Here is a 26,242-nt window from a genome sequence, read left to right as displayed (position 1 = left end):
ACACAAATTTGAGTAATAACATGGACACATATTAAAACCTGATTACAAGTTAGTTAATGCATGTCGTTTGCATAAAAATAATTGTTTTGTGTTATCTTAAGTTTGGTGAAAGTCCCAAAGAGCATCTTAAACCGTCTAAACAAACACACCCTCATAAGACAAGAGAGCAGTTTGCAAAATTTGGACAAGCTTCTGCAAATCCACACGGTAACCGTCATCATCATGGATCCCCAAGACACCTCCACAATCTCCTCTTCACCCACCGCCCACATGGTCCATCACCCAGAGGTACTCCAACATCTAAGAATGTTATCAACCCCAGTTCTCAAGCTCCACTAGCCACTTCTAGTGCTCCCCCAACAGCAAACACCAAGGCTTCCGCCGCCTCTACCAGCAAAACTACAGGCTTTGCATCCAGCACCACAGCTCCCAGCACCCTCCAACCCAAGGCCACCACATATGCTGCAGCAGCCGGCTCTGCCCCTGCCCCTGATGCCAGCACTGCCCCTGCCCCTGATGCCCGCTCCGCCCCTCCCCCTGATGCCGGCTCCACCCCTCCCCCTGATGCCGGCTCCGCCCCTCCCCCTGATGCCGGCTCCGCCCCTCCCCCTGATGCCGGCTCCGCCCCTCCCCCTGATGCCGGCTCCGCCCCTCCCCCTGATGCCGGCTCCGCCCCTCCCCCTGATGCCAGCACTGCCCCTCCCCCTGATGCCGGCTCCGCCCCTCCCCCTGATGCCAGCACTGCCCCTCCCCCTGATGCCGGCTCCGCCCCTCCCCCTGATGCCCGCTCCGCCCCTCCCCCTGATGCCAGCACTGCCCCTCCCCCTGATGCCGGCTCCGCCCCTCCCCCTGATGCCGGCTCTGCCCCTCCCCCTGATGCCGGCTCCGCCCCTCCCCCTGATGCCGGCTCCGCCCCTCCCCCTGATGCCGGCTCTGCCCCTGCCCCTGATGCCGGCTCTGCCCCTGCCCCTGATGCTGGCTCTGGCTCTGCCCCTGATGCTGGCTCTGGCTCTGCCCCTCCCCCTGATGCCAGCACTGCCCCTCCCCCTGATGCCGGCTCTGCCCCTCCCCCTGATGCCGGCTCTGCCCCTCCCCCTGATGCCGGCTCCGCCCCTCCCCCTGATGCCGGCTCCGCCCCTCCCCCTGATGCCGGCTCCGCCCCTCCCCCTGATGCCGGCACTGCCCCTCCCCCTGATGCCGGCTCCGCCCCTCCCCCTGATGCCGGCTCTGCCCCTCCCCCTGATGCCGGCTCCGCCCCTCCCCCTGATGCCGGCTCCGCCCCTGCCCCTGATGCCGGCTCCGCCCCTCCCCCTGATGCCGGCTCTGCCCCTGCCCCTGATGCCGGCTCTGCCCCTCCCCCTGATGCCGGCTCCGCCCCTGCCCCTGATGCCGGCTCCGCCCCTCCCCCTGATGCCGGCTCTGCCCCTCCCCCTGATGCCGGCACTGCCCCTGCCCCTGATGCCAGCACTGCCCCTCCCCCTGATGCTGACAACCAGCAACAACAGATTCTATAAATCCTAGAACTAAGATGACAAATGTACCAATCACAAGAAGACAAAGGCAAATCAAGGTAAACCACATTTTCCAAAATATTTTCTAACCAAATAAGTGATTCAGGTTTGTGTGCATGTGCGCATGGTGTGTGTGTGTGTGTTTGCCACATCAAAGAGAAAGATAAATAGTTTCAAAATCTGCCATATGCATCAGCCCGCCATGTAGCGTAATGGATAAAGGATCTGGTTCCGAAATCTGCCATAGGATTAGAAACTCTTATTTCTCTTTATTTCAGAAATTAAGTCTGGTCTCCTTGAGTGGATAGGTTAGAACTATAACCCAATGCTAGCAGATTCCTATAAAATAAAAGAACTAAAGTTTCACCAAATGTGTATGTATTTCGACCATCTTCCCCCATTGCTAAAATGTTTTATTTTCCAGGAAAAAAAATCACTTTTAACTAGGGCCTTAGTAAATAAAAGTTAGTGTATACTTTAAAGTTTACAAAATCCCACAAGTGTGTATTTGATATAGAGGAGTGCTCCTCTCGCTCTTTCAGGACCTCCTGGTCCTGAAGTGAAAAAAAAAAAAAGAAAAAGGATGAAATATTTTAGTAAATATTGTGATTAACTTTAGAATGAAATATAAACTAAACCACAACCTCCTGGTCCTGAAGTAAAAAAAAAAAAAAAGAAAGAAAAAGGATGAAATATTTTAGTAAATATTGTGATTAACTTTAGAATGAAATATAAACTAAACCACAACCCATAGTAGACCTCTCTTGCTATAAACATTAACTGAAACACACATCATGATATAACATGATTCTTAAGACAGAATATTAAAGAAGTAAGAGAATATCATCTATAACTCCTATTTCTGAATATTGGTACTCCCAATTCTGAATTATAAATAAGGAGAATTATCCCAATTATATAGTATAAAAATCACAAAGACAAATGCCAATTGTAGAACACTTAGAAAAATTCTGACACTATTACTGCATCAAATACTCCTTGTACTGAATTTCATTTAATAATCAGTCTCCCTATAAAGGAAGATTATCATTGTCTCCTTTTTTTTTTTCATTTATTTTTATTAGTTGGAGGCTAATTACTTTACAATATTGTAGTGGTTTTTGTCATACATTGAAATGAATCAGCCATGGATTTACATGTATTCCCCATCCCGATCCCTCCTCCCACCTCCCTCTCCACCCGATTCCTCTGGGTCTTCCCAGTGCACCAGGCCCGAGCACTTGTCTCATGCAAAACAGAAAAAGAGACACAGATGTACAGAACAGAATTTTGGACTCTGTGGGAGAAGGCGAGGGTGGGATGTTTAGAGAGAACAGCATCGAAACATGTGCATTGTCTCCTTTTTAAAGCTGAGGAAATTGAGGCTATGAGAATTTATGTGACTTTCCAAAGATCACAAGTATAAATGGTGGACCAGTTTTCAAAATTACATCCATTTAACTTCCTGGTCCCAGCTTCAAATGTCCCACCCAGCAATGGGCTATTTTAAAACACTTGAGGATTGAAGAACTTGTGTGCTTTTAATTAATGGCTTGTGGTATTTTGTATTGCTTTGTTTTCACAGATCCTGAAAAACAGAATACTGCTGTATTTATGATCATCATCATCTGTCACTATTTTAGCTTTAACAAAAATATAGAAAAATATACTAAAATATATGGATATGGGTTCTTATTGCTTTTCTTTAGTTTCACTATACTGTAAAAACTATCAAAGATAACTTGATTTATGCATTTGATCACATGTGTGTTGGTCTCTTCTTTACTTCTCTGCAGAACACCACCAGTATTACTAGCACCTTTACACTTTCAGTTGGTTCTATAACACCAAAGTATGTGCCCAGAAAAAACAAAATTTGAAGTCACCCCATATAACACTATGTTAAAATATTATAAAGTTGAGAAATTACTTTTGATATAAAATACCAGTGTATTTAGCCATGACCAATCACATATATATAATTCACATAAAATATAATTCTATACATACATATATATGTATACATAAAATTACAACCATGATAAAAAGTACAAAGAAGAGTTATAAATATAGCCCTGCACTCTAAGAGATCATGGTCCAGTAGGATATATTTTCAAAAAGCATAGAAAGAATAAACAAGTTAAAGTTCTCCAGATGTACAGGTATTCTTTTTCTGAAATCTCCAACATTATTACTTCTTCCAAAGGGGCAGTTTCTCCAGAGACTGTTCAACAGAAACTTTGTACCATTCTGTGAATCATTTCATCTGATAACATAGTAAATCAATTCCTAGTTGATAAATCATTCAACTGATTTAGTAAAAATTTACCTAGATCTAAGTCAGAGAACAGAAGAATAAAAATACAAATATAAGTAACTCAATCACTATTCCTCAAAGATTCAAGTGACAAATAACTAAATAACTACCTAAGGAATCTGTAGTAAATACTGTATGTAAAGGCACAAACAGTAATGAGCAAACAGGGGAAGAGATATTTATTCCCCTTTAAGGAGAGCAAACATTTGTGGAAAAACAATTACAGGAGACACAGATTATCAAAAAATCTTGGTATCAAAGGATTGAAAGTGACTTCAGTAGCTATTGAGGCACAACCTACTCCTGAAGGAGTAGGAAGAAAAGTTCAGCTAACTAACTTTGGCCCTATGATTAGGGCCACAAAAAATAATCCACAGAATGTAGTATGGAGTTTCACTGAGATGATCAAAGAAAGAAGTTTCCTGATAGACATGAAAAGGAAAGGAATAATTTTAACAGGGAGAAAATAGGCAGGAGGATCACAGCTGGATAAAAACACAACAAGCTCATGGAGTTAAGAGAGCAAATGGGGGACTTTCTTGGTGGTCCAGTGGTTGAGACTTTGACTTCCAATGCAAGAGATGAGGGTCTGATTCCTGGTTGGGGAGCTAAGCTCCCACATGCCTCCTGGCCAAAAAACCAAAACATAAAGCAAAAGTAATACTGTAACAAATTCAAAAAGACTTTTTAAAAAATGGTCCACATCAAAAAAAAAAAGTTTTTTTAAGAGATAAAATGACATTTACGTTCATGTCCTCCAAATATTTATTATGTGTACACAACATCCCAGGACTGTGAGGAATAAAAGCATACCACACTGTCAAGCCAGAAGTCAGCCATGAACATAAGACATACTTAGAAAAATGGATATCAAAACAGGAAGTTATAATCATATTATCAAGGACCAGGATTGTTAATTTGTTTAGTTCTATAGAAAAGGGGAAAAAAATCAATGAAGGTTTTACTGCAGAAGATTATTGCAGAAAATACACCTTATGAATAATGAAACGATTTGATTTCTTACACAAGCCAAACTCTGTTCTAAGAACTTGACGTAAAACTACTTAATACTCACCATAACCTCATAAAATAATTCCCATTATTATTGACACTCTAGAGACAGGGAAGGCTTCCCAGGTGGCTCAATGGTAAAGAACCCACGCATCAATGCAAGAGACACAGGAGATACAGGTTCAATCCCTGGGTCAGGAAGATCACCTGGAGAAAGAAATGTCAGCCCACTCTAGTATTCTTGCCTGGACAATCCCAAGGACAGAGGAGCCTGTCATGCTACAGTCTGTGAAGGTCGCACAGAGTCAGACGTGACTTAGAGACTGAATGACAGAGACGGGGAAACAGAGGCACACAGAGGTTAATCAAGGAAAGGTGGTAGGTGAATAACGAGCAGGCACTAGCTTGGCTAACACAGCCCAGGACTTTCACTTCTCCCACTGGAAGTGCCTAGCACACTCTTATGGAGAAACAACTTTATTTTTTTTTTTTTTTTTTTGATGGGATAATCGGCAGCACCTTTATTTATTTTTTTTTTTTCCAGTGGGTTTTGTCATACATTGATATGAATCAGCCATAACTTTAAAATCTATTGTGATGGGCAAGTTTCTTTGTGTTCTGCTTATCCTGGAGTTTTATAAGATAAAGTTTCTTTCAACCTGGAGTCCACAAACTCCACATCAGTGTAGTTCATATTGTCCTTATCATCAGCAATAACTCAGAGCACATTTTCAAAACAAATTTTCCTGTATATTTATTACCTTACTGTTTTTTTTAAAAAAAAGAAAAGAGTAAGAAAGATGAAGAGAGATGAATAACAAAGGTGGGAGGGGTGCGATGGGGTTAGACTTGAGAGAGAAAAGCAGGAGGAGGAGGAGGGAAGATTAGGAGAGGATCACAAGGGAAGCCCATACTTAGACCAGAAGAAGGAGAAACAAGGAAAGTAGATAGAAAGAGAGCAATCAGAGGTGAGAGAACTATGAAACATTTCATAAAAGCCAAGGGGAGGAAAAGGTTTAAGAAAGCTTTAAACACTTCTGAGAAGGAAAAAAATGAGAAATACAAGGAGCACACAAACAAAATGTTTGGAAATAAGAGTCTCACCATGGTTCAAATAATAAAAAATAAAATAGTTCAGGGGTGAAAAGTTAGTAAACAAAAAAAGAGATTTTAAATTTAAAAGTTCAAAAAGAGACAGGCTATGGCTTGAATGATGCAATCAGTAGCATAATTTGGTATTATGAAAGGTGAATCAAAAGTTATATCCAGTTGAAATGAGATATTGAATTTTTAATTCTAAAAAGGTGATAATTATCTATGTGGAGATCAAGATCACTCCCATGAGAAGAAGAGAGTTAGTCTGCCACTCCAAGCCATTACTGCTTGTCTTTGGTAGAGATGAGCATTTTCTAAGTTGGGGGCCCAAAGGAGGGAAGCTGTCCTTTGAATTCTACCCCTGGTCCTGACTGCGGTGAATCACAGAAGAAATGCGGTTTGGGCTTTTTTTTCCAGGCAGGAAACCCTCTTTCTTCTTCTTTGCACACTCCATTCATTCTGAGACCATCATTGGCATAGTCCTTTCCATCTTGACAATTATATGCCATTGTCAAGAGATCCAACTTCAGGAACCTCCGTTAGATCTCTCTTCCACCCATGGATGAGATCTTTCAAGTCTTTCTAGTCTGATGGATGATAGCATTTCTCAATGATCCTAAAAAATCACAGATGAGGTCTAGAGTGGCTAAGGGCTTCCATGGTGGTGCATCAGTTAAGTCTCCCCACTTCCACTGAAGGGAACATGGGGTTCAATACCAGGTGGGAGCAAATCCCATGTGCCAATGCAGGAGACATAAGAGATGCAGGTTCGATCCCTAGGCCGGGAAGGTCCTCTGGAGTCAGAAAAGTCTACCCACTCCAGTATTCTTACCTGGAGAATCCCATGGAGAGAGGAACCTGGCAGGCTACAGCCCATGTTGTTGCAAAGAGTCGGACATGACTGAAGCAACTTAACACAAATGCACATGCATTTAATAATGACTTCCAATTTTAATTCTAGATCACTCTCCAAAATACTGTCTAGATTAGGTCAGCGTTTGAATTTTAAATAATTTGACTTTTTAATTTCCCACATAATTTATTTAAATTTTAGATAAAATAGGAAATATGATGATGAGAGCAACACATAGCAAAAGATGGCTCATTAAAATTATTTGAAATCATTTTAATTATTTAAAATTAAATAATTTTTTCTTTAAAATAGACAGATGATGGTGCACTCCAAGCTCCAGATTAATTTACCAAAGTGAAAGGACACTGAACTCAAGGTATATGTTTCCTCAGGAAATACCAAATATTGAGTGATTCAGTTCAGTCACTCAGTCATATCTGACTCTTTGTGACCTCATGGACTGTAGCATGCCAGGCCTCCCTGTCCAGCACCAGTTCCCAGAGTTTGTTCAAACTCATGTCCATCAAGTCGGTGATGCCATCCAACCATCCCATCCTCTGTTGTCCCCTTCTCCTGCTCTCCCTCTTTCCCAGCATCAGGGTCTTTTCCAGTGTGTCAGTTCTTCACATCAGGTGACCAAAATAATGGCATTTCAGCTTCAACATCAGTCCTTCCAATGAATATTCAGGACTGAATTCCTTTAGGATAGACTGGTTTGATTGCCTTGCAATTCAAGAGACTCTCAAGAGTCTTCTCCAGCACCGCAATTCAAAGGCATCAATTCTTTGGCGCTCAGCTTTCTTTATAGTCCAACTCTCACATCCATACATGACTACTGGAAAAACCATAGCTTTGACTAGATGGACCTTTGTTGGCAAAGTAATGTCTCTGCTTTTTAATATGCTGTCTATGTTGGTCATAGCTTTTCTTCCAAGAAGCAAGCATCTTTTAATTTCATGGCTGCAGTCACCATCTGCAGTGATTTTGGAGCCAAAAAAATAAATAAATAAAGTCTCTCACTGTTTCCATTGTTTCCCCATCTATTTGCCATGAAGTGATAGAACCAGATGTCATACTGTGGTGTAATGTTCACTTCATAAATGGCAGCCTTCTAAGGGTGCCCCTCCACATGGCTTATGCTGTACCGTGATGCCATCCATCACTGTCAATCACAAACAATATGGTTATAGAAATATCAAGACGGACGATGCTTCAGAATGAACTGAAGGTGCCATTGAAGAATCATATGATTAAAATTTGTGGTTTAAGAAATTCACAAATATCCAGAAAATCCTGCATGAACAGAGATAAAAGAGTCCTTTACAAAAATATTTAAAGTGTCATTTCAAAGGAATGTACAACCTTTAGGATAATCCATAAAGGGAAGAGAAAAGTTTAATTTGTGAAAAGAATTCAGATGATAGCAGGAACTCTAAGGTGCCAGAGAAGAAGCCATTTCCCTCTTCTTTCCCTCTTTTGAATTCTCAACTAGATTACATCTCCCAGCCTTCCCTGCATTTAGATTTGGCCATGTACCTGAATTTCAGCCAATGAGTGAGAACAGAAATGGACAAGGTCACGTCTAAACACAGTCATAAATTCTTCCTGTGTGTTCCTTCAGGATTTCCCTTCCTGGTTCTAGAATGCTGATCCCCAGGCAAACCTTTATATTAATCATGAGTTGAGGATAACAGAGCTGACATCATCCTTGTTCTCTAAATGGCTTCCTGCAAACAAGTCTCCCCAGTTTTAACCCTGACGACCTATGATGTCAATAAAACATTATATAAGCAAAAATTAACTTCTGTTGTTCTGAGCTATGATGGTTTTGTTATATTCCTTCAGCCTTGCCTATTCTAACAAATTTGTATCCTATTTTGAAGTTGGGTAATACACTGACAAAGGAGAGTGAGGGGGAGGTAAGCAATGATTTACTAAACATTGGTAAGGTGAGGATAAAAAGAATGAGAGCATATGAGGCAGTGAAAAATTAGGTAAAACACATTTGCAATAACTTGGAAGACAAACCTTCCATGTGCCCACTGAGCCTATAACTCTAAGGTAGTAGATGAAAAAAGCTAGTGCTTCCTTTCCCAACTCCTTTGCATCAGTTAAATGAGTGTCAGATCATTTATTCTTTAAGTATATTTTTCTTGTATTTTGTGAGTTTTTATAAACTTTGCTAAATTCCAAGTTCCTAGACAGGTACAAATGTAGGGAGGGAGGGAGGTAAGTAAATAAATTCTAAAATGTATATATATATTATTTTCTGAATCCCCCTTCATATTTGTTAAACAATCAGAACTATATATATCAACAATTGATTGCATTGTTTTCTTCACACTACAGCAGATTCTGAAGGGTCCTCACCTTTTATTTTACATCAAGGAATATATTCTCCATCCCAAAGAGAAGGATTTTGATAAAATATATATTACAGTATGAGATAGTCTAGGATAAAATGGAATGGGATGGACTGGATAGGACACTGAGTACGTTGCACTTTGTAACTCCTTATTCTGTTACATATGTGTGTGTAGGTACATACTGGGACATATTGTACTGGGCCAATAGTGTATTTCTTACTCCTATGCACTATCATAAATTTTCAAAACAATGACAGCATATCTGAAAGAATATTACTTTTATGTTCTGCCATTAACTCTATACTGACTTCCAAGAGAAGGGACAGAGTTGGTAGATTTCAAGAAAGACAAAAGCTCACTGGACTTGCATTCCAACTGAGATACAAGTGGGAATACTTGGGTAGAAAAGCTTAAAAGAGGGTGTTTGTGGTTCTTCCCTGCCAAGTAAGACATCTGAATAGATGACTTAGAAGCAGAATACATCAGGTTAATAGCCATCCTAAATGTGGCACTTGAAGCAGACAAGAGAAGGGTAATTGGAAATGAGAGATAAGACAGACAGAGATAAGAAGAGACTATAACAGAATGCCCTGAGCACGGCCCTTACCAGGCTGCAATTGCTGTGCATCATTACTCCCATTCCTGTTGCCAGGAAATAGGTATTGCTCAGCCATTGGTTGGCATCTCAGTTGGCTCCACCCACAAGCAATGAACTGTCAATGAGGGACCATTAGACAAGTGATTCAGCCAATGGTGGGCAGTGTGTGGTCATCAGGTGGAGAGTGAGGTAAGAGGCAGATTCAGGCCTTCTCCCAGAGACTCTCCAGCTCACCCAGCCCTGGGCCAGTAGGTGAGCTAGAGGGCTTAGAGAACAGACTGGGCTATGGACTCCAAGACTCTAGAGCCCTCATCAGGGCCATACACTCAGTTTGGCAGCAGGCCTTGAGGCAGCGGTGAACCTCTGTCCCATCCCCATCTCTGCAACCTAATAGCAGTAGCAGATAGCCTGGCTGCAGTCGGTGGGACTTGGTTTTCCCCCTACCCCATTTCGGTGGCCTTAGGAGCCTGAGGGCCAGTTGGGTTAGCCACCTGACTACCTCAGTGAGGACAGCTGGGCGGGGTCTAGGAACCTGGCCCTGAGGGAGCTGCCAACTGAGATCTGCATCTTCTTAGCCAGGACTGGGACCTTGGGGAGTGAAAGCTGTGCCTTAGGACGTTGCCCTTTCTCGTCAGGATAGAGAATAACATCCGTTTAGTAGAGATTTATAAGAACATTGTTGCCTGACCATGACCTGACTTCAAGAACAAAAGATCTGACACCAAGAAGTCTGCAACAACTAGCCACGTGCCTCCCTCACATTTACTATAAAAAGGCTTTGCTGAAAACTTTTGAGAAGTTTGGGGTTTTTTAAGAAATGAGTCGCCCATCTCCTTGCATGGCCCTGTAATAAACCTTTCTCTGTTCCAAACTCCAATGTTTTAGTGTTGTTTGGTCTCACTCTGCATTAGGCACACAGACTTGTGTTTTCAGTAACACACTACATGGATAGGACTCTCAGTTGAGTATTTAAGTCACCAAGAATAACTTCAGCCATGTGACAGTGTCATTGACAAAAGAAATGACTACAAAAAGCAAAGTCAGTGTGTGGAACTGAATGGAATTAGCTTTAAATGAGCATATATAACATAAGAAGCTAAAGGATTCAATTCAGTTCAGTCACTCAGTTGTGTCTGCCTCTTGGTGACCCCATGGACTACAGCATGCCAGGCTCACCAACTCCTGGAGTTTACTCAAACTCATGTCCATTGAGTCAGTGATGCCATCCAACCATCTTATCCTCTGTCGTCCCCTTCTCCTCCTGCCTTCAATCTTTCCCAGCAGCAGGGTCTTTCCCAGCTAAAGGATTAATATTTTCCAAATATGAATTTTAGCCTTGATTCTCAGACTTCTGGCTATGAGGGCATAACAAGAGAGATCATATTTACAAGTGACATGTTGCCACAGTTTAGGCTGGCCATAGTATTCCCACAAAAACATTTCTGAACCACCAGAACACCCAACCACAACTCATTAACTCACAAATTCCTCTGAAATCAGTATAGTCTTAAGACTTGTCTAAAAGTTTTTCCATTCACATTCAGACTTCTTTCTCATGATCACACATTTCCCAGGTTCAGAATGACTGGGACATAGGAAGCAGAACCAAAATTTCACCAAATCCCCACCAGGATATTACCATATGCTATATTGCTACTTGTTCTGTATAGTTTTTAAGTCAACTTGATACTTGCTGAAGAATATTTTGTCCTATAGGTTTGAACATCATTCTCAACCCAAGACCACTGCTGCCAGAAGAGCAGAGTAGGTGTCACAGCCATTTAGTCACTCAGCGGTCAGGTCACTCAGTCCTGTCAGGAGACACCAGTTATTTTTCATGGAATTTAATGTAAGTATCCTTAACTGGACATTATGAATTCTTACTGTGTAACTGAAGAGGCAAAATGAGAAGACCAAGGTATCAAGCAGATAGCGACTGGAAAAAAAAGCCAGTATTCCGTGGGTCAAGGAAGAAAGGGTAAGTTTGAAGTTATTAAAACTTAGAATCTTGCAGGAAGGATCCTGCAGTATGAAATGCCAAGCTATGGAGAAGCAGAACTGGGCTGGTGCTGGTTTCTCTGAGTTTCAGAGACAGAGTCCTTTGAGTCCAAGACCTGGTCCAATACAGTGGGGTGCTGGAAGGTGGGAACCAGCATCTGAGATGATTTAATGATGTTCTTTCTGTGCATCAGACTGTTGTGTCCTCACAGTCTCCTGTAAGATCGTCTTGGGGTGGCAGCAGGTATTTAGGAAATATAATTTTGCATTCTTTGTCTTAGAATCAATTCCCAAACTTGTATAAACTTTAGGTTCCTAAAAGCCTAGATCTGCCTATAATTAGGATAATAGAGATTTATTCAATTTTATTTTATATTTTTACAAAGAAAGCTTTGAGAGGTTAAAGAGCTTTATCGCAAGATAATATTATGCATAAATGGCAAAGTCAATACTGGAACTAAGGTCTTTTGAATTTCAGAACACAATACACCGTTTTCCCCCTAATTTGAAAGTTGTTTAAGAATTTGTTAGTTTTCAGGCAATGACACATGTAACTGTCATTACTTTTTAATATATTTAATTTTTTAGTTCTTATTTTTTAAGCAACATCCTTATCAACAGCCTATGAATAATTTTTTTAGGAAAAAAACATTGTTGAACATGCCTAGAAAGATCTTAGTACTAACTACCACTCAGTTGCTTCATCATAAAAGCTAGATGTTAATTTCTTCATGACAATGTCCTAGAGTTATTTTGCATATTAAATTTTAAAATAAAACATTATTTATACACTAACAAATCTCACTTTTATAGTTTAAATTTTTGTAAGTATTGGGTCTAGTTTACAGAGAAAACTTGTACACAGATTTATTAATAAAGTGAAACTGTGACAAAGAAAACACATATATTGGATATTAAGATGAAGCTAGAAATAATGTCCAAGAGAGATCTCAAGTGGGAAACTGATATCTTTGATTCATATTGATTGGTACTGTTTGCTTAACTCCAAAGAAACAAAGCTTACTACTCTGCAGGAGGGCAACAGACTTCAAATATAATTCTGCTAAATCTATTTATATCAGGGAGATAGTTTCCATCTGTCCAAATAAGTCTCTGCAATAACAATAGTGTGACACTACTTTCACCTTGACTTTCTTGTGACCAGAGACATTAGCTCACTTAGGTACTGTTCTAGAGACCATTCATTCAGGAACTTGTCAAGCCATGATTGAAGTTTAACTTGAGTGACAGTCTCTATTTCTTAACAGACGTGTGCTTCTTTGACTTGTCTTTTGCTAATACTTTGTTAGTCACAGCTCCCTCAGAAATTGTCTTTCAGTTTTGCCAGTGTTCATTCTAAGTCCTTCAGAGTCAGTGATCCATTCCAACATAGATCACCCCTGGATTTGAAACATTTGGCTAAATAAATATATTGGCATCTAAACAAGAGAGAAAGGATACTCATCTTCTGACAAGCTAGATTACTGTCAGAGAAAAAAGAGGTTTATTGAACTTTCCATGTAAACCTAGAAGTAGAACCATCTTCATTGTTTGGGCATGTTATTGTTCAATGCTGACTAGAGGCTAAAACTAGCAAAACAATATACTCCATTATGTCACTAGAATTTTTAAGGCAATTAAGACAAAGCAAATGAAATGAATTACGGTGATTTAAAACTAAGATCAACTCTCAACATGGGATTTCTTTGTCCCCACACCACCTGCAAGTTCCAAAATATTTTTAAGAACAAATATTTCAATATTCTGTGACTTTAACAATTAGCATTATGTCAAAAACCCAGTAGGGATTCAACAACTGGTGAATGAGCGAATGAATGAACAAAAGAAAACCTAAACTCCATGACATGAAAATTATAAATACCAACATTCTTCAACTGCAAAAACTGAGGCAAATGAGGTTAAATAGCTAGTCTGGTATAAGCCAAGAAATAAAGGCTGATATTGGGAATTGAGGTAAAAGTATCTAACTGTAAATTCACTTGATTAATCATTGCAGCACACTATGACATGTAATTTCATGAAGTTGATGAAGGTTATGTAGATTGAGGAACCAACATGAAATCCTTGTTAACTCAGTATTCAGGCCTTGAAGTGAGCAGACTTTGGTTCAGTAGTGCCTACATGTAAAACAGAGATGATGAGAGAACTCAATTCACCCTACCCTGTCTTGTGATTTCCCAACTTAATAACGGTGAGCAGCACATGACCTTTTAGAATATTCTCTCAGAAAACTATTTTAGTTCTTTAAGGATCAAAGGAAGCTTCCTTTAAAATGTCCATTTAAGTCTTTTAAATAACATAAATATCATGAAGTAGTTACAGACACAGAGTTAATTTAAAATAGAGTTCAAATTCAGCAACTGCACAAATCTGGCCTCTTCCACCACTAGATTTCTCTCTCTTGCTATTTCCAAAACTTAGATCAAAATCCTATTCAAAGCATTCACTTTTCTCATCTTTCAAAAAACTGATTCAACTAAACCAATGTTACATAAATGATAAAAATATATAGATAGATAGATAGATAGATAGATAGATTTAAACATGTAGAAACACCCAAGGATAAAATAGTTATAGTTTCATAATTTCAACTGAAAAACAACAGAAACATAAACACATCAGATAGTCCAAAAGTCAAGTTCCAACAGTCAAGAAACAGATTGGAGATGCTCTGAATCTAACTGGCCATGGTAATGTGTTTGCTATTTAGCAACATCTATTTAATAATGACTTCTAATTTTAATTCTAGATCATTCCCCCAAACTCTCTCTAGATCAAGTTAAAGTTTAATTTTTTAATAATTTTATTTTTTAACTTCCCACATAGTCTATTTAAATTTTAGATAACATAGTAAACATAATGATAGTGTGTGCATGTGCGTGCCAAGTCCTTTCAGTCATGTCCAACTCTTTGCAACCCTATGGACTGTAGCCTGCCAGGCTCTTCTGTCCATGGGATTTTCCAGGCAAGAATACTGGAGTGGATGGCCATGCCCTCCTCCACGGAATTTTCTAGACCCAAGGATCTAACCCGCGTCCCTATGTCTCCTGCCTGGACAGGCAGGTTCTTTACCACTAGCGCCACCTAGGAAGTCGCTATAGTCTGAAATACTGGAGTGGGTAGCCATTCCCTTTGCCAGGGAAATCTTCCCAACCCAGGGGTGAAACCCCGGTCTCCCACATTGCAGGTGGATTCTTTACCATCTGAGCCAGCAGGGAAGCCCAAGAATACTGGAGTGGGTAGCCTACCCCTTCTCCAGTGGATCTTCCCAACCCAGGAATCAAACCAGACAGATTTGATGCATTGCAAACAGATTCTTTACCACCCAAGCTACCAGGAAAGTGGTCATGATAGTATACATAATCAAAAATGACTCATTAAAATTACTTGAAATCCAACACTTTCTGCTTCTCTTTAAAATAAAGAAGCAGTGGTTCCCTTGAAGCTCCAGACTATTTTGTTGAAACAAAAGGGCATTGTGACTCATTATATAATATATGTTTCCTTAGGAAACACCAAATATTGGATGGATCAAAGCTCATCCTCAGAAATGAAAAAAAAAAATACTTGCCGGAAAAGATTGCCAAATTGGCAATGACAATTTCCTACCTTTGTTTAAAGAACATCAACAAAATCTTTCAGCTAGGTTTTTCCTTGTTATCACTATGTATCCCTTGCATCTATATAACAGCTGAGATTTTTTATTCTTTCTCTACTTCATTTGTCATCTTTCAAAAAGTCCCTGGCAGGACTAATTTGACCAGCGAGATAATCAGCCCTGAGAAGGCTCTCATACAACGGTAAGTACATAAAAATATAAACGAAAGGATTTTTACTTTGAAATCTAAATTTTTCTCAGACTTTCAAAGACATAATTTTTATGGGGTTTTTTTTAGCATGTTCATTTTCAACAAAAAAATAATAGGGGGCTTACATAATATCTAGTTACCATAAAGCATATTAAATTTTGAGAAATTCCATATGTCAAAAAACAGCATTTATTTTGGGCCCCTGGGACAATTAAACCATCCAATTACACAATCAATCAACCTTCCCCTCTGATGTACCTTAATGATTTTTGACCTTCATAATGACCAAAATACTGTCAGATGTACTCTGAGAGAATAATTGCACAATATGTTTTTATTATTTGCTTGGCTTTCCTTTCCAGAGATTTTAAGAATGTGTCATAGGAGAAATGATGCTTAAAAATATAACCATATGCATATATATTCAAGGAATTCTTTTTCCATAGATCATTTTAAGACTCAGATTGTTCAGCCAACACACTTAATTGATGGGCAGAGATAACTGTCCAAAAGCTATACTGCACAAAGGTGCATGGCGTTGCTTTCCCACAACTCAAGCTCATGTACTTCAAATATGTTGTCAATTTCAAGCCAACTGAGAGTAAAATACCTGGACACCTCTATGCACAGGTCTTTAACATACCACGTGAGGATTTTTTGAAGTTTTTTGTGACCACTCATCACGGACTGAAACACTTTAGGAGAATGTTGTTAAAACTAGGAAAGGATTTATAGTATGTGATAATTTTCCTTTAAACTGTATCTAGTAGGGTGATACTGTTGCTTTCCTTATTTCTGAGTTGTACCAAGAAATTAAATTTAAAACATAGGATCTAGTTAAGAAATTAATATCTGAAATACAAGTATGTAGAAATCTACAAAGCCCTATAATCACTATTTAAAAACACCAAGATACCCAAATCCAAATAAGTTGTCCATTTCAAAGTAGCAACTTCTGAAATCCAAAACCTTACTTATAAAAGTTTCTATGGTACAAATGCTTTCTGAACAACTTTTTTGCCATTCACAAGTCAAAAGTTAAAACTAATTTCATCATTCTGAAGTTAAATGTTACTACAGCCTACTGACATTAATAGTGAGCCCAAAATAATATTAGACAAAATTCTTAAAATGCTGCAGTAGTATTCCTATATGAGTCATATACAAGTGTTGGGATGTTTTCCAAATAGTACTATTAAAAAGGAATGCTGATTAGCCGCTGTGCTCACTTTCAGGAATAACCATAAGGATGAAACCACTGTGCTTGACCTTGGGCCTTTTGGCTTTTATAACATGTTTCTCGGTAAGTCTCATTACACACATCTGTATATTTTTCTAATAACTATTACTTCAGATTTCTTTTTGCATTAATGATATCATCCTACTTTATATATTAGTAGTTAGCAATCATTGTTGAAGCACTGTTCTAGTGTTTTAATTTGCCTTAAATTTAAAAGCTAATTTAATTTCAAAAGCAACACATTTTTCATGGCTGCTATTTGGGGAAGTTTGGATCTACAATATCAGGCTACTTTATACAGACATGTGGGTCCCACACATTAGCAGTTTCACAAGTAGATGAAACAAATTGATTGAAAGTCTTTGATCCAACATACTGAAAAACAGTATTTGAATATTATTGATATTTAACACTGTTGTTTAATGATTGGGGGGGCTTTATTTCCTAATCTATAAAATGAGATAGTTGAAAAAGAACATTTATGGTCATCATAGTGTTCATGGACAATCCCATGGACAGAGGAGCCTGGCAGGCTACAGTCCATGAGATCACAGAGTCGGATAGGACTGAGCACATATACATAGTGTTCATGGATCATCTACATCAGAGTTAACAGATTCATTTATTAAAAATATGCTATATATTCTGCACTTCATCCCAGAACAAACAAGAGAGCCTGGAGAGGAGGATTTAGGGATATACATTTTGTGAAGCACTCAGGGGAATCTATGCATGTTAACTTTTGAGAAACTATAAACATTTGTACCAATATATCTCATGGAAAAGACTGTAGAAGCTTCTAAATATCTTAAATTGCAAAAGATAAAAACCCACAAGTTTTTGGTTTTGTTAAGTAGTGAAATGATAATCTCCAAGGAGGGATGGATGAATTCCAATATAGGAATGAGGAGATTAATTCCAGAATAATTTCTGCCAAAGATCTGTAAGATCTTTTATATCAATTGGAAAAAGAAAACTTTTTCCAGGTCATTAGGACTTGCACAAGACAAGAACATAAAATTATATCATTCTGAAACATCAAACAATGCTTCTTCCATCTACTCTCAGAAACTTGAATATATCACTAAGTATATTATATTATTAAGTATCCTATGATATACTTTTTGATAAGCCAGTTAAACATACAGACATATTTAAAAGTTCATATCATGTCTTACTGACCTAATCTTAAAGCTGATTTTCAATATGTTTATATCCTCAGAATATAAGAAAAAACATTTTCTTAAGTTAAAGGATCATATTTTGATTATATAAATAATGATTTTTTTGCAAAATAAATGTGAGTTCAATAATATAAGCAGTCTAAATAGAAATAAGTCTTTTCTCAGCTTAATTATATGAGACTAATGATCATTAACAACAGTTGAATTTTAGAAATGCAATTAGTAGAATATCTTTTACATATGGGCAAGATAAGTAGTAATATTTGGCATGAAATCTTCTATGTGTTCATTCCACTATACATAATTTTACATAAATTAAAATAATTTACAGACATTATCTCATAATCCTCAAAGAAAAACAAATGGTTTACAATTATTTCTATTAAAATACAAATAACTTTAAGTCCAAAGGATCAGCTCCAATTATATTCCAGTGAGAGGACAGGTTCTTCTACTGACATAGTATTGTCATCATTTTTACCAAGTTCACTACCTTGACCCCAAGGTGGAAAAATAACCAATCAGTATGGCTGGGTTAAGAGATTAGGAAAAGAAAAGGCATTTACTATGAAGATTTTTCATTAGACCTAACCTTTGGATTTATATCAGAATATCCTTAGGAGACAAGGCTACTTTTAAATAATTCTTTGTGTCAACATTGAAATTGATGTTAAATATTTTCCCTACACTACGAATTTGTTTTCTGGAAAAATAAAAATTAAATCTGAAACTTTTAAAACACATTAACTAGTTTTTGGCTTGTCAGCCCTTGAGTCAAGTATCCTCCAAACTCCAGTCAACCATCACTAGCTAGAGAGGGCAAACAAGAGTACTGATGTAGAGACGAGTTTTAACATTTTACTACCTCATTAGCACGCCAATAAAAGAATTTCACTGACATGTTGTGGGGAGAAGCCTGGCTGAAGCGTCAATAGAAATAAAGAAGTAGGGTTAGCAAACCTAGACTGAAAGTGTTGCTACAAAGGAAAGAGATGCAGAGAGCTATCACAGCAAGGGAAAGCACAGTCGAAAGTGGACCTTTTTCAAAAAGGTAAATTGAACATAAGGGGTAGTTTACTGAGAAAAACAAGCCAATTGAAAGGCACATATATGAAGTGCAGGAAGCAAAAGGGACAATTGACAGAACTCTGAGATGTTACTTGTGAACGAAAAGGAAATATCTAGATATTGATGACTTAGGGTTGTGTGGCTGGCAAATCTGTGACTCATTTCCAATTGTGTGCATCATTTTGGAGAAGAGGGAGGAAAATCATCTTGGTGGGGAGGATGCGGGCTCAGAAAGAGGTAGAGAATTCTGATGAAATTGGCATCCACTGGGGAAAATCACAGACCACTAGGGAATGTGAAAAGCAAACTTCAAATACTTGAGAGGTTTGCAGGACAGCACTGAAGGACCATAATCTGTGGTGGCACAGTGCTTTTATTATCTGCCAGCCCTATTCAAGAACTCACGATAAGGAATCAAGGACAATTTAAGGTAATTCTCAAGTTGTGGGTGCTCAGTCATGCTCGACTTTTTGCGAGCCCAAGGACTGTAGCCCACCAGGCTTCTCTGTCTGTGGAACTTTATAGGCAAGAATACTGGAGTGGGTTGCCATTTCCTTTTCCAAGGGATCTTCCCAACCCAGGGATCAAACCCACATCTTTTGCATCTCCTGCATTGTCAGGCAAATTCTTTACCACCGCACCATCTGGGAAGTCCAATTTTAAAGTTTGGAATTATCAAAGGGAAAACAACAGACAAACAAATAGGTGGAGGGCCTGAGGAGAGCAAGAGGGAATGTGCTTGTGTGTCCATAGAAACCCTCAGTAAAGGAAGATTTGTACTTTCTTACCCTAGAGCGTTGCCATCTTTTCCCTTCACTTGCACACCCTCTCCCCATTTTATATTATTTAAGCCTCTTTACAAAGGCTGGCTTTCTAGTGAGACAATCATTAATCTTTCCTTTAATGAAACCTAATCAACATTTGTTTCCTGCAGTATTTGCTAAAAACTGTATTTTCAGAGTAGCAGGTAACATTTCTTGAGCACTGTACCTGAACCAAGCATGGTCCAAGTACATGACAGGCACCACTTCACAACAAATCTCACAATGGCCCTAGGAGGTGGATACTTTTAGGACTGACATTTTCCAAATGAGGAAAGAGAGTCTCCAAAAGGACTCCACATTCACACAATCTCTAAGTAACAGATGCAGAATTTAAACCTGGGCATGAAACTCCAAGAGACTAGCTTTCTGCCTCCTTTTTGGCCATTTCTGAACTGCTGTGTATTGTAGGTACTTGGTTTGTAGACTCACAAAAGGCAGGAGTGTGTCTCTACCTCTCCTACGTTAGTGTAGACCAAAAAGTAGTAATATCTTTCACACTTTATTAGTGTTCAAAGCCTGGAACAACCCTGAATAAAGAGACATTTTCCCCATTTGGAATGACTGCAAGCACATGTTCTACTTATAAGCAAACAAGATGATTTGACTGAACTCTTTTCCACTCAGTATTATCTCAGGTTTCATTGAGAGACTAGGCATTCAGAGAAAGAAACTCCACATTTTCTCTGACAGAGACTTTAGACACATGTAAGAGTTTTTCATTGCTGCAAAATAAGTTGCCATAAACTAGTAGTTTTTTAAAATGCATTTATTGTCTTGCTATTTGGTCAGACTCTGGCCTTGGCTCAGTTGGATTCTTGCTCAAGCTTTTAGAAATTTCCAAAGGTGTAGCCAGGGCTATGGTCCATTGGTCTGGAGCCCAGGTCCTCTTTCAACTTGCATGGATGTTGACAGAATTCAGTCCCTTGTCAGTAAGACTGAAGTCTCCACTTGCTTTCTGGCTAAGAACCAGAGACCAATCCCAGCTCTTACCACCCAAGGCATTCACACCCAAGTCATCATCTCCACACATGGTGTGTGGCACTCTGATTCAAAGTCAGCAGAAGGCATTCAAGTCTCTCTGAATTCTCTCTCTGACCTGTAGAACCTATTTTACAATAAAAGAGCTCAACTGATAAAGTCAGGCCAGCTTGGGCCAGCAGGGAATAGGAATCTTGGGAGCCACCTAAGAATTCTGCCTAACACAGAAAATACATTCTTATCCTTGACACTGAAATATCTAATTTAAAACTGTTTACTTCTTTTTTTTCCCATAGTCTGGAGAGAGTCACAGAGACCCCAGCCTACAAGTGCCTAGACCACCTGCTCGACTTCCTCCACCACGCATTCCTTCCGTCCCAGGATTTGTTCAACGCCCTTCTCTATCCTCTGGTCCTGGGAGAATTCCACCATACCTTCTTCTACCTTCTGGTCCAGGCAGAATTCCACCACGCCGTCCTTTCTTCCCAGGTTATCCAAATCCACCAAGACGTTATCCATCTAGACTTCAACCGTTCCTTCCATATCCTCCATTTTATCCTCCCTTCTTTCCACCTCTACCCCCAAAACCAGCAACTACAACAGACTCCCCTAATATCTCCATTACTAACACAACAAACTCCATTACAAACATAACAGTCCCCAGTGCCAACACAACAGACTCCATTATCAACACAACAGTCCCCAGCACCAACACAACAGATTCCATTACCAACACAACAGACTCTGTCACAAACACAACAGTCCCCAGCGCCAACACAACAGCCCCCGATGCTGACACAACAGTCCCCAGTGTCAACACAACAGTCCCCAATGCCAACACAACAGTCCCCAGTGTCAACACAACAGTCCCCAATGCCAACACAACAGTCCCCAGTGGCGACACAACAGACTCCATTATAACCACAACAGTCCCCATAATAGACAATACAGACTCCACTACAAACATAGCAGAACCCACCACTGAATTCATCAACCCCACAACTACATCATCCAATACCCAAAAATCCTTTATTAAGAGATTTTTAGAAAAATTTCTTTCCCTTTTTGGATATGGAAGAGATAGCCCATGAGCTCTGAGTTTTGGGGAGAAATAATCTTAGAAATTGTAAAAGAAAGCACAAGTTATGAAAACAGGATGCCAACAAAGTGAAAATAAAGAATTGAGCAATGATACTGAGCCTCCAGCGTCCTCAGGAGAGCCACCAGTTTGTCCACACTTACGCCACTCACTTGAAAATTAGTGCTACCAGAAATCTGACCTTGTACCATGAAACCAAGGAGGGAATTAGGAAAAATACAATGAGACACCTAGACTTGCAGCTTAAGGTGATGAAGTTGGAAAAGTAGGCAACAGAGTCCTTTCTTGGGTACCTCAACCCATCATATAATTACAAAACACAAAATAGCATGTTAAAAGATACTAAAATTAAATAATCTTAAGTCTTCCAGCTTTTTACATGATCTGTCAATTCCAGAGCAGAGATGTCTTCCTAGCAAATATAAATATCTAAATGAGGTACATTCAAGGCACAAATCTTGAAATGTCATATAAAAAATCATTTTCCACCAAAGTAAGACTTGATAAATAATGATCATTTCAGACATCAATAATAAAAGGAAGATGGCTGAGATTTCCAAATTTCCATTGCTTCCTATCATTAGGTAAGATTTTATTCAAAAGTATTATGACCATTTTGGAAAAAAAAGTATTATGACCATCATGGCCTCATTGTATCATGAGAGCTATTATCTCTCATAGATTTTTTTCACTGTTGAAGTATAAATCTGCATTTTCTTTCAGTACACTTACTTACCTACCCACATTTCCACCAAGTACTTATGAATCAAAACTTCTCAAAGATACTTGAAGTAAGCCTAAATTTGTTTTTTGGTGTTTAATGCCATCCTTATTCCACAACTATTTATTGAGACTCTTCCATGAAACAGAGACTGTTACAGCAAATGAGAGATCAGTAATAATGAAGGCAGTCAAAATCACTGCTTTCATGGAGTTTATATTCTAATATAACAAGAAAAGAAAGTAAGCAAATGTAAATGTAATTTAAGAAGGAAAAAGCACTCTCCTAAGAAGTGAAGTCGCTTAGTCATGTCCGACTCTTTGTGACCCCACAGACTATAACCTACCAGGTTCCTCCATCCATGGGATTTTCCAGCCAAGAATACTGGAGTGGGTTGCCATTTCCTTCTCCAAGGGATCTTCCCAACCCAAGGATTGAACCTGGGTCTCCTGCATTGCAGGGAGACTCTTTACCACCTGAGCCACCGGGGAAGACGAAGGGTGAGGTGATAAAAAACTATGGTGACTGGCTGTCTTGTTTGGCAGAATCTCTGATGAAATGATATCTAAGCAAAGACTTGAAGAATGTTAAGAGCAAAGTATTACAATATCTAGTAAAAGGACACTCAAGGCAGAAGGAATCAAAGATGGAAATACCTGAAGTAGCAATGAATTCTGCGTGTATCAGAACCATAGAATGTTAATCTGATTCAAACTTAGTAAGAAAGAAGAGAATATCAAGGAGGCAGACAGACCACATCATAAAGGACCTAGGATTTGAATTTCATTCTAAATGTATGGGAGGCAACTAAAATTTTAAATAAAAGAATAACATTATCTGATTGGCATTTTCAAATTTTCATTTCTGTGACTCTCTTGTGAATACGATTCCATTTAGGAAAAAAAAAGAAAAAGAGTAAAGTCCATTTCAAAACTTCTGTTGAGAGAGGTGGTGGTTTAGACTAGGCTGGGATCAGGCTCCCAGGGGAGAAAGGATTGGATATAGAGATGTTGGAAATACCCAAAGGTATTTGAAAAATGTTGGATGTGGGTTTCAAAGAAAAAAAAATCTAGAAATAACTCTGATATTTGGGACCCAGGTGAGCATATGAATAAATGATGTCTTTTAGTGACAAGAAAGACTGGAGAGGAATCAGGGTTTAAGGATTTGGAATATACTAAGTTCTGAACTGGATATATTAAGTTGGAGATCTCTAACTTCTGTACTATTTTTTATTACTGCCACAGCATATCACCATAGACTTAGCATCCTGGAATAGGAAAAATGCTTTATCTCCCAGTTCTATGTATCAGAAATGTATACAGTAGTCGAGTCTCATAGTTTCTCTGCTTAGAGCCTCACAAGATTGAAATAAAGGTATCATCAAGGCTGCAATCCTTTTTAGAAGCTCTGGGATGAACCTGTGTCAAGGCTCAGTCATCTCTCTATACATCTCTCTTGCCTAACTTCTTCTCCTACATCCTCTGACTCCAGCCAGAGAAATTTATCTACTATGAAGAGCTCAATTAATTAGAGCAGTCCTACCAAAAAAAAAAAAAAATGAGGATAATTTCTCTTTTGAAAGAATTATAGCATAATAAAGGGTTTTCCAGGTGGCACAGGGGTGAAGAATCTGCCTGCCAATGCTGGAGACACAAGAGACTTAGGTTCTATTCCTCCTGGGTTGAGGAGATCCCCCTGGAGTAGGAAATGGCAACCCACTCCAGTATTCTTGCCTGGAAAATTCCATGGACAGAGAAGCCTGGTAGGCTACAGTCCATGGTGTTGCAAACAGCCAGACACAACTGAGCACACACACACACACATGCACACACACATATAATGTAATAATATCTGGAAAGTGCTTTGACAGCATAACTCTTTGAAAAGTTGTATTTACTTCCCCTCATTATTCCATTGTCCACTGAAAAAATACGTGCAACCTATAAGTTGAGAGTTAGGTTTATTTGGTGGGAATCATGAGGACTCCAAGCCCAGTAAACAGTATCTCAGGTGACCTGGAAAGAGCTGCTTCTGAGAAGGCAAGGGAAAGAGCCAGGCTATATACAAGTTTGCAGCAAGGGGGCAGGTAATCTGAATATTAAAAGATTATTGTTAATTAAGGAAAACCAGATCTCTTGCATGAAGAGATTTTGTGCTCTTCTATGTATGGGAAGACACACAGGCTTACTGAAATCATTTCTTTCATATGCATCTCAGCTATCTGGGGCCAAATTCTGCTTTTTGATTGTTCACATCCTAATTCCTTGTATAACCATAAGAGCTGGTGATGTGGCGGATAATTGCTTCTTGCGCTCCCCACAACCCCCCAAATCCTCAGCACTTATCGGGGAGGAAGTGGCTGATGGCTGCCGAATAGCTGGCATTGTTTTACCTGGGCTCAGATGGCTATGTCATGGCTTGTTACTGGTATAGCAAAAAATACTTCATTTCACAGAAATAGTTCATTTCAGAGTAATATTTCATGTCACACAATCAATGAGAACTTGATTGAATAATGAGGGAACAGAAATCTTGAAGGGCAGATGCTTAGAAACATGCCTACTACAACTTCTAGGTAGAAATTCTGAGTAGGCAGGATATATACACAGGAGCAGCTCAAGTAGGAGGTTTGAGTTTCACCAGGATCCCAGTTTTGCCAGGAGAAAGTTAGAAGGGGAAAGCTAGGTAGGGAAGAGGAGCTATTCAGAGAATGAGAGTTGCCTGTAAGCTAAGCCATACAACAAAGACAAGTAAAAGTTTACAAGGTGGACTTAGAAACAACTGAGACTTGGATAAGTACACGTCCACTTCATATTATTATCAAGCATCTAAATGAGCAGAGAAAATGATGTGTTTGAAATGAGATCAAGAAAATGTGGTGCCAGTGAGTGAGCAGAGGGGCTGCCTGGTACTTCCCCTTCTTCCTCCTGCGGGCACAGACAAGCTTGGGGTGTCTCAGCAGCCAGGGTACATGGAAGAGTCTACCCCATCACAGGACCCAGAACTGACCTTTGAACGTTTAAATAGGGGAAACATGCATCACACTGAAAGTTTCACTATATTGTCTTTTAAGGGATTTTATGCAGAGCCTCGGAGAAGGCAATAGCACCCCACTCCAGTACTCTTGCCTGGAAAATCCCATGGACGGAGGAGCCTGGTAGGCTGCAGTCCATGGGGTCGCGAAGAGTCGGACATGACTGACTGATTTCACTTTCACTTTTCCCTTGTATGCATTGGAGAAGGAAATGGCAACCCACTCCAGTATTCTTGCCTGGGGAATCCCAGGGATGGGGTCGCACAGAGTCAGACATGACTGAAGTGACTTAGCTGCAGTAGCAGCAGCATGCAGAGCCTAAACAAAGTAGGTAACTTGTTTTGCATGTTTTTTCTTAATGTGCCATCAAGTTTAACTAAGGTTACTGAGCATGGACCTGGTTGATAACAGTATACAAGGAAAGATTACAGGAGTGAACTATAGAAACATAGATAACAACAACAAAAATAAATAAATAAATAAAAGGATTTGGGAAGTATATTTAATATGCT

At 39.3% G+C, this 26,242-nt stretch overlaps 1 protein-coding gene across 1 annotated transcript; it reads left to right on the top strand.

Annotated features, from left to right (window-relative positions):
• The first annotated feature begins 56 nt into the window (after positions 1–56).
• Positions 57–21,964, top strand: MUC7 (mucin 7, secreted). The gene is made up of 2 exons (XM_061145569.1): positions 57–1,028; positions 21,170–21,964. Exons 1-2 carry the CDS (start codon positions 57–59, stop codon positions 21,962–21,964), a joined length of 1,767 nt encoding a protein of 588 aa, XP_061001552.1.
• Positions 21,965–26,242: the final 4,278 nt, after the last annotated feature.

The sequence above is a fragment of the Dama dama genome, chromosome 6, assembly GCF_033118175.1.
Source record: "Dama dama isolate Ldn47 chromosome 6, ASM3311817v1, whole genome shotgun sequence".
In the NCBI taxonomy this organism is placed as follows: Eukaryota; Metazoa; Chordata; class Mammalia; order Artiodactyla; family Cervidae; genus Dama; species Dama dama.
The sequence above is the reverse complement of the archived record's forward strand: the minus strand, read 5'-3'. Positions and strand labels throughout refer to the sequence as shown.

Coding starts and splice junctions, on each gene's coding strand:
- MUC7 (XM_061145569.1), top strand. CDS start 57: ATGCATGTCGTTTGCATAAAAATAATTGTTTTGTGTTATCTTAAGTTT. Junction 1,029..21,169: donor GCTCTGCCCCTCCCCCTGAT/GCCAGCACTGCC, acceptor TTTTTCCCATAG/TCTGGAGAGAGTCACAGAGA.